The sequence below is a fragment of the Caenorhabditis briggsae genome (assembly GCF_000004555.2).
Source record: "Caenorhabditis briggsae complete genome, chrII, whole genome shotgun sequence".
NCBI lineage: Eukaryota > Metazoa > Nematoda > Chromadorea > Rhabditida > Rhabditidae > Caenorhabditis > Caenorhabditis briggsae.
This window is the reverse complement of record NC_013486.2, coordinates 5170935-5180253: the sequence shown is the minus strand read 5'-3', so window position 1 is coordinate 5180253 and position 9319 is coordinate 5170935. Positions and strand designations below refer to the sequence as shown.

Sequence of the window (9319 nt, the reverse complement as noted above, 5' to 3'; positions counted from 1 at the left end):
TGAAAATTTCCTCAGGCCCGGCCCGGCCGGGAATTTTACAAGTATGCCCATTCTGAATATTTCAGTATCACTGGAGACTCTCTCGACATGGCTGTCAACTTCAAAATCAAGAACACAACTCAACATCTTCGTCAGATCCTCGTGTCCGCTGGAGACGTTACTCATGAAGACGACTTCTTTGAATTGTCAGTTGACAATAACAAATTCGTTCGCTTCGCATTGAACTTAGGATCAGGAACCATTGTTTTGACTCATCCAAAGAGAATCGTAGAGGACACATGGAATACTGTAGAAGTGATCAGAAAGAAGAATTCGGTGAAGCTCTCGGTGAATGGAGAAGATCCAATCTCCACGTTTGCTCCAGATGGTGCTGAGCAACTGAATGTGTATCGAAATGTTTTCATTGGTGAGACTAACTATAAGAAGTTTTCCAAATCTATTTTTCAATTTCCTTTTCAGGAAACAACCATCTGCCAGAGGGCTCCACCGATGGTCATGACTTTGCCGGATTCGATGGATGTATCATTTCTGTGAAATTCGATCAAACTATCATCAACCATCCTATCCAAACCAAAGCCGCTATTAATATCCAGGACTGTGCAATCTAATTAACCCACCGGTCTATTTTTTCTTTAATTTTCCGTCTCTTAATCACCCTTTTTTTCAACAAGCGGAAAAGTTAGAAAAACTCAATGCCGGTTTTTCCGTGTAAGTTATATATTGTTCTCTTTGCATGTAGCCTTTTTTATCCACTCTCGCAATCCTATTTTCTACATTTCAGTCCCATTTTTGAACGAACCCCTTTTTCTTTTCATTGTTTTAGAATTCAATAAAAAATGAATGTCTTATTATTTCATTCGTCATTTTGTCAACAAATAAAAGGAAATTGAAACAAAAATAGAAAACAGATGAAAAATTAAAGCTCGTCGGGTAGTGAATCAGAGATGGATATTTTATTGATAAGTTGTGCATGATGTGTAGGAGAAGCAAGCTGAAAATTGATGATTATTTTCAGAGGACTGGAAAATTTGAATTCAAGCGCCGTTAAAAATTTTTAAATGTATGGGCGAGGATTGATCTCCTAGTACTTTAAAGGCGCATATCTCGAAAACTAATAATTCTAGAAACATTTTGCCAACAAACAAAAGGTTTAATATTTTAAGATCTACATTTTTGTAGTTGACATCATTTTGATAACTACAGTAGTTTATGAGATACAAGCGCTCAAAAAAGTGCCGAATAGAGACGATATTAGAGTTTTCGTGCAGTGAGAAACCTAGGCAACGGCGAAACTCTAATCCTCTTCCCCTATTTGGCACATTTCTTGAGCGCTTGTATCTAATAAACTACTGTAGTTATCAAAATAGTATAAACAACAAAAATGTACATCTGGAAATTTTACACTTTTCTTAGTTGGCAAAATGTTTCTAGCATTTTTAGTTTTTGAGATATGCGCCTTTAAAGTACTAAGCGAGACATCAAATCCTCGTCCCTATTCGCCACTCTTTTTAGCAAAGTTTAACGGCGTTTTGGGGGTTTTGGATTTTTTTTTTGAATTTCCGAGATACTCTTTAAAAAATAAAGTACTTTTCGAACATTTTGATGCAATAAAAAATTTTGGGCCCTTAATGTTAGGACCCTAACTCACTTGGAAGTGGAGCGACACATACGGAGTTCACAATTGTGTTGAACAAATTAATATTGGCCTGAGTGGATGTGTCATCCGTAGCATCAATATCCAAATCAGTGTCGGTAAGCTTATAAGTCACTCCAAGGATGCCTGGAGCAGCCGCATCATTTCTTGAGAGGAACAAGAAATGAGGAGTTCCAGCACAATCCCAACAACCGTATCTGCTGTGCAATTCCGTCTGGAAGTCGTTCCAGACTGCTGCAGGATAGGTTCCGAAGTTGTCAGAAGCGAAAATGAAAAGGTTTGGAGCGAAGATTCTGTCTCCGTCGTCGCTGTAGTGTCCGCATCCAAATTGAGTTCCGAGAGCAGAGAAGACTCTGAAAACGTGGTCACTTGAGTCTTTTTGCCAGGTTCAGTTTTTTTAACACTAAATTTTTTGTTTTTTTGGATTCTCCGAGATCAAAAATAATAAAACTAATCATTTCGAAGTACTGTTGCTAATGGTGAAAGAGTAATCTAAAAGATCAAATAATGACCAAGGAAACAGCAATCCAAGATGAATTGAATCCAAAGACTACACAAATTCCAAAAAACGAAGAAAAGTCGTTTGCGAACAAGGAGGTTCTGCCAAAAATGAAGAAGATCGAAGGAGACGAGCCGAGCCATTTGCAATTGAGCGAGAAATTTTTGAAGCGCTGGTCGATTGAGGGATTGATTGGGAAAGGTGGATATGGAGAGATTTATCTGGCAGTGGATATTGTGAAAGGGGAAGAGGTGGCGATTAAAGTGGAGCCGAAGAAGAGAAGAGGGAAATTGGCGAAGAGGATGATTCTGGAGCAACATGTGATGTTCAAGATGCAAGGGAAACCTCATGTTCCGCTGATGTATGGATCTGGTTACACGGATAAAATCAACTTCATGAGTGAGAATTAATGTCTTGTATCTTTCGAGATATGTCTTGATTTCAGTTATGCAAATTCTGAGTATCAACGTTGGAGATATGAAGAAGAATAATCCGAATAAAAGATTGAGTCAATGTTCGGTAGGACGAATCATTCATCAATCGATAACAGCTCTTCGGGATCTTCACGACGTTGGATACGTGCATCGAGATGTCAAACCAGCGAATATGTGTTTCGGGATCTATCCATCGAGCCATCACACTCTAATTCTACTGGATTTCGGCCTAGTTCGGAGATACAAAATGGAGAATGGAGAATGGAGAGAACAGAGAGCTCGTGCCGGATTCCGTGGAACCACTCGCTACGTCTCGATCCGCGTCCATCGTCGTTGCGAACAAGCGCCCTACGATGATATGGTTTCAGTGATGTACACTGCTTATGAACTACTTTCTGGAGAACTTCCGTGGAAATATCTCGAAAAGTCACAAGAGGTTCTTCAGTTGAAAGAGGCCATGGTAATATTTTAAACTTGGATCGATATTCAAAAATTTCAACGTTTTCCAGACAGAAAACGGAGTGAATGCAGAATTCTTCAAAGGAGAGAAATCGGTTCTAATCGATTTTTTCAAAGTGGTTTCTGAGATGGATTCGAGTAAAGCACCATGCTACGATCAGATGATTGAATGTATCAAAGTTCTCTACGCTCCGAAGACGCTGACAGATCCATACGAATGGGAAGAGAATCAAAAGAATGGGGAAGATGCTTCCCAAGAAGAAAATAGCAAATAAACTTTTTTTTCGTTTTTATAAACATACCCATTCATCATTCCTTGATCCACTTGATATAAATCGTTGGTGAAAATGTTCTTTGTTTCTGAAAAAATATTTTTGAAAGTATAAGTTGTCTTTTCGTTGCTTACTTTGTGTGGTAGTTGGAGCTTCAGTGGTAGTAGTCATAAAATAGGTTCCATTGCTCCAGTCGGTATAAAGGACAGCAAAGTTCTGCACATCAGCAGAACTATGAGCCGACAAACTGGAAAGCACAGAAGTCTTTCGTGCTCCGTAGGCAAGCATCGAGATGTGAGTATCATCTTGAGAAGAGAATTGAGAGAGAAGACTGGTGATGTAGTTGAGGAAAACGTAGTCGTCCTTCTTCTGAAGATCGATGATCACGGCGACGTCAAGTGGCGTATCGTAGCAAGTTGACCGAGCTGGAAGAGAGCAAGAAAGAGCCTTCCATGTTTGGAAATAGTCGGTTCCCTTGAGAGCAGCAACAACGTCATCAGCCTTCTGAACGATGCGATTTTTGGTGGTGACACTGCTCCAGAGATCATCTCCAAAGTCTGTGACATCTCTTGAATCATCAACAACGAAGATGAGTCCAGCAGTTTGAGCTTTCAAGTTGGCTGCAGAGGCTTGGAGGAGGGCAATCTTCTGTGCTTCGGGGACACTTGGGTTCAAAACTGCATCGTTAGCCTGTCCCATGAAGATGATGTTTCCAGAGAAACGGGAGTTCTTGGTTGCTTGATTCTTCAATTCAGCCGTCACATCATCGATTGCATTATCAAGACGAGTGTATCCTCTACGAAGCGCCGCAACTTGGTTTGGATTGTCGATCAAAGCCTGAACGTATTTCTGGAAGGCGTCGAAAGAAGCATCTCCTTTTGGGTTGATCTGAGTGTTTCCGATATCGTTGTAAGTGATGAGTTGGTATGATTCGGTTCCAGTTTGTTGAGTTTTCGCTTGGTTGGAAATGAGGAGAATGTCTTTGAGGTTCTCGACAACGTAATCATCGGTAGCCTCACTGATTTCGATAGCGTAGTAGGCAGTGACACATTCTGAAAAAATATCATTTTGCAAAAGTTACGTCAGGTTTTGAAACTTACTTGGTTTTGGGCATGGATACGTGGTGAGAATTTGTGTAGTGACCCCATTGAAAGAAGCATCAGACATATCTCCGAAAACGTAATTTGGATTGGTGACTTGTCCCAACTCCTTCTTAACATCGTCACTGTAATGGTTGTATCCAATGAAGAACGTGGCAACTCCCATAGCGGACAATTGCTTTCCAGCTTGAATTTCATCGGTGTAGGTGTCAACAGTTGGAACGGCGTCAGAAAGCACGATGAGAACTTTGGAGCGAGATGCATCGGATTCGGTTGTGAAGAGTTGTTGGGCTGTTTTGAGCGCCTTGGTAACATCAGTGAGTCCTCCGACGTATTGGACAGAATCAATAGCAGCGTTGACGGCGGCTAAGTCATTTCCGTTTACCAATGTGAGCTTTTCAGTGACTTGATCGCTGAAACAATACAATTAAAATTAAATATCCCCACTCAAGTTTCTTACTTAAAAGTCAATACTCCAACACGAGTGAAATCGTTGGCCTTGTACTTGTATTGAGCAACCAATCTCTCGGCAAAAGCAACATATTTCTGAAAAACAGAAAATCAAAATCAAATTAAGATGTGGATCAACTAACTGGAAGAATGATTCTGGAGAGAGATTCAGAGATATCGAAAGCAATGATGATATCAAGGACTTGGCATTTTGTAGTGTCACCTGCATCGAGTTCACCAAGAGGGTAGTTGAAGAATTCGAATCCGGCCTTTGGTGCAGCGGGAAGCTGGTAGACTGAAAAAATACACATTTTTCAGAAGAACACCTAATTTCAATGCAAACTTACAAGAACAGACGAGTGTTCCGAATGGATCCTGTTTTCCAAGATCAGTCCAGGATTCGGCGGTGACGATGCTATCAGACAAGGTATTGTATTTGTCAATGTAGTTCTTTCGGACTCCAGTATATCCGATGTAGATTCCAGAATCTCTTGGATTAACATTAACTTTGCTGTCTGATGATGGTAGCTTGTCAGTGACAATGAAAAGTGCTCCTGGGACAAATTGTCTTCCAGTTTTCAAAGTGGTGAAAGACTTGGTGAAGACGTCAGCAATGATAAGAGAAGACTGATTGTTGAAGTTGTTGATAGCGAGAAGTTTATTGAAATCCGCGGTGAGAGTTACGGAATCCGAGATCCATTTATTGTTAGCGGTGACATCAATGACGTCTCCAGCAACAACCGCCTTCAAGAAGACGTTGGCTTGTGGGAAAGTGATTCCTTTGGTCAATGAGTCACGGATGGCAGCCAGACTGTTCATCTTCTCGCTGTGATCATTCTTTGGAAGATCGTTCATGTCCACAACAATGACGATGTCACGAGTGATTGCGTTGTTGTTACAATCTGCAATTTTTTTTGATTTCAGGAAATCGAAATATCTTAATTTACATTTTCCGGTAACTGGTGGAGCATTTGTGGGAGCGCTGGTCGCTGGAGCAAGAGAAGTGGAGATGATAGAAACTGCTGGTTGTTGACGGCATACTGCGGTAGCTTTGTCTCCATCTGAAAAAATCTTTGAGTACGGATTTTATACAGTCGTTGTCTCCGTCTCTCGCTCCTTTTTTAACTTTTGATTTTCTGTTGATTTCCTCAGAATAGACATAATTTCCTTCAGTTCTGTCCAAAAATCACATTTCTAGCTCATCTAGAAGCCGAGATACAGTCATTTGAAATTTTGGGGTGCTAGAGACACCAGACGACGAGACACCCTGCGTCTCTAGCCCTCAAACCTTTAAATGTCCTTATCTGAGCTCCTAGATGAGCTAGAAAGTCGGTTGTTTTAACAGAATGGCATGGTTTGAATTTTTTAAAGTTTGAGTACAAAAACGGGGTATCTTTCAAAAATCGGAAAATAACTGAAAAACTAGGAATTTCCAAAAAAAATTCTGTGAATGCTAAGTTTTCAATCTAGGTCTGTTCTACACCTTCTAACATTTTCAAAGGGATCGGACACCTGACAGCCGAGTTTCAGACTCCTGAAAATGGTCAAAATGGCTGGTACTGTATTTCATCACTTTTGCAAATATTTTCGTCTTTTTTCGTTTTTTTTTCGCCTACTCGTCATCGATCATAAATCGTAAAAATGTGCGCTATTTGCTCGCTTATCATTAAGAGGTTGTATCTTATCAAACCAACAACTTTCACACATTTTAGAGACATTTTGAGGTATTTTAATCTCCCCGCACACTAAGAAAATATTGAAAAATATTTAGAAAACTTACAAGTCGTCTCCAATTGTGTCACCAATTTCGATCCGGACAGCACACTCTGAACATCTTTCGTGGATACGTCATCCCGAAGTGAGAAGACCGCACTGACTGCTTTGTTTCTGAAAAAAAGAAAAGATAGAAGAAAGTGGAATGGAAGAAACTAACTGGACATCTAGAGCAAACGAATTCACGGTGTATTTCTTGTTCAGAAGACCTTTCAGTTCACTTGACACGTCGGAAGATTTACTGTCCGAGAATCCAGTAGCCAAGAATCCAGTAGAGGTGTCTGTAAAGGTGGGGAACATAAAAAATACATTTCTCGAAATTTTGTCTCTCGAGGAATTGAACTTGTAGAAGAACTATTGGAGGTGCGGCGCCTCTACCGGCTGAGCCACGCGGGAGAAGCTAGAGCGGGCACGTTAACCCCCCCCCCCTCAAAAAATTTGGCCCAATTAGCTTTTGATTAAAGGACATTAAGCCTTCTGTCTATGATGCCAACATTTTTCGGAAAAAACAATTTTGAAATGTTTCATAAAAGCGTATTTCATCTAAAATGTAGAAGCCCACCCAACCAGTCATCTTTGAGCTCAATTATCTTGGCTATTTTAAAAGATATCAAAGAGTAGTCTAATGACAAAATTTTGGGGATGAAATGATAAACATTTTGTCAGTTGAGCACTTTTCAATATCTTTTATAGGAATCAAGATAATTGAACTCAAACTTGCCAGTGAGGGGGATGGGGCTCTTCTTATACAGGTTTTACGGTATTCTTTAACTCCAAAAAAATCTCATGTTCCCTTTTTTTCAAGCTTTCTCTTATATAGCTTTTGCTTAAAGTACCTTAACTCTTTTGTCAAATTTTAGCACATTTACAGAATTGAGGTTTTGAATTTTGATAAATTTCGAAACGTTTTATTATTTTTTTAGGCTAGAAGCATTAGACCTCGATGGGAAATATGACCACATTCGGTTAAACATGTATCAGAATGGCCCCTCTAATATAGGACCCTCTACCTCGGAACAATGGTTTTATGGTGTTTTGAAATATTCTAATGACCATATTGGAGACCCCAACCGCTGGAGTTGGTCCTAGATACTAGGATAAAGAAAAAGAACTCACCATGTTTAGTAGCGAAAAGAATAATAAAAACAATGGAAAGAATCAAAAATATGACTGAAATGACGGCAAGAGCAATATGGATCGGATCAAATCGTCCGAAGATCTTGCCATTTCCACTGGATGCAGCCATCCTTTGGTTCTGCAAGTCGTAGGTTTGGTTTGAGTCATTTAGAGAAAAATTGAGGTGATTAAGAAAAGAAAATGACAATTTTTATATAAAAATGTTTCAACAGAAAAACTGACACCACCATCTCCTCCTACTTTTCCCCTATCATCGCCCAATCGGCTTTCATGCTCGCCTATTCTCTTATCGCGGTTCTGAAACCATTGAGTAAACTTTGTAGGCACTGAATCATATTCATTGCGGGTGGAAATGTCATTTTTCAGTGCATTTCAAGAGAAAAAAATGCACAAGAATTATCATCATTATCATCAGAATCGAGGGCAGAGGGCGATGATGATTCAGAAGATTGAATTGGAGGTGAAGAAATGAAGGCGCCAAAAAAGAAGAGGTACATGAGCAAATATGGAATTGTAATAACTTTTTTTTTCTTTGAATAGAAGAATCGCAACTTTTACGATGATAGGGCAGGGAAGAACATGGTCTTTTTACAAAGATAGTTAGCTGAAATCGGACAAAACGATTAGAAGAGGATTATAACAGTTTAGGTGTATGGTATGCTGACAATCTTAACTGGAATGAATGCGTCATTCTCTGAATTTATAGAAAAGAACAAATGTAAACATTTCACTTGGAATAGAATCGACAGGAATTTTAGTTTTAGATTGCAAAGATTAAAAAGCTGTAAATTGTTTTGGGGGGAATTCTTTTCTTAAGACCTGTAATAGAAGGGTCCCTTTACTTTTAACTTTGAGCCAATTTCTCGGTTCCTGTCAAAGATACAAAAATGTTGTCAACTGAGAAAATGTTCATTATAATATCAGAATTGTTTTGTCAGTTGACACATTTTGGATATCTTGCATAAAAGTTGAGATAATTGAGCCCAAACGTGACAGTGTGGAGGCCCTTCTATTACAGGTTTTACGGTATCCATTATGCCGGTACTTCAGAGGTTTTCAACACAAAAGTTGTGGAAAAGAAAATCTAGAAAAATAATTTTAGGTTACGGTAGTTTTTTCTCTTTCACAGCTCCGACTTTTTTGTGTGCCAGAAAAAATTAATATTCAGTCGCCAGGAGGTTTACCAGGTAAACCAGTCATTTTGAAACCGGTAATTTTAAAACCTTGGTAATAAAGTTGAATGGATAAAGCACCCCAGTTTTTTTACCGCAAACACTTTAATAGAAGGCGACCCAAGCTGTCAACTTTAGACTTATATATCTCAGTTCCTGTCATAGATATCAAAAAATGGTCAACTGACAAATTATTTCAAAAATTATGATAAGCATTTTATAAGTTGACCATATTTTGATATCTTTTACAGGAAACGAGATATATGCGCTCAAAGTTGATAGATGTGAAGGTCCTTGGGGTAAATTTTAGTGCTTACTATAAATTGCCTTAATAACTTGCTTCAAAATAAATTTATCGAAAATGTTCAA

General features: G+C 39.1%; 3 protein-coding genes across 3 annotated transcripts in view; 2 read left to right on the top strand and 1 right to left on the bottom strand.

Moving 5' to 3' along the window:
• The window catches only part of CBG04328, a gene marked incomplete at both ends in the record, with an annotated part of 9137 nt that extends 8529 nt beyond the window's left edge, over window positions 1–608 (top strand). The window contains 2 exons of the mRNA XM_002630343.1: window positions 66–406; window positions 460–608. Coding sequence (XP_002630389.1) covers window positions 66–406; window positions 460–608 — 490 coding nt within the window. The remainder of the gene's footprint in view (window positions 1–65; window positions 407–459) is intronic.
• Window positions 609–2161: 1553 nt separating this feature from the next.
• CBG04327 lies at window positions 2162–3321 on the top strand (the record flags this gene model as incomplete). Its single annotated transcript, XM_002630342.2, has 3 exons — window positions 2162–2552; window positions 2599–3047; window positions 3097–3321. 3 exons carry the CDS (start codon window positions 2162–2164, stop codon window positions 3319–3321), a joined length of 1065 nt encoding a protein of 354 aa, XP_002630388.2.
• A 151-nt stretch (window positions 3322–3472) lies between these two features.
• CBG04326 lies at window positions 3473–7887 on the bottom strand (the record flags this gene model as incomplete). The annotated part of the gene is made up of 9 exons (XM_045242053.1): window positions 3473–3534; window positions 3567–4370; window positions 4419–4831; window positions 4879–4964; window positions 5012–5163; window positions 5216–5929; window positions 6649–6755; window positions 6802–6922; window positions 7758–7887. 9 exons carry the CDS (start codon window positions 7885–7887, stop codon window positions 3473–3475), a joined length of 2589 nt encoding a protein of 862 aa, XP_045092643.1.
• Window positions 7888–9319: the final 1432 nt, after the last annotated feature.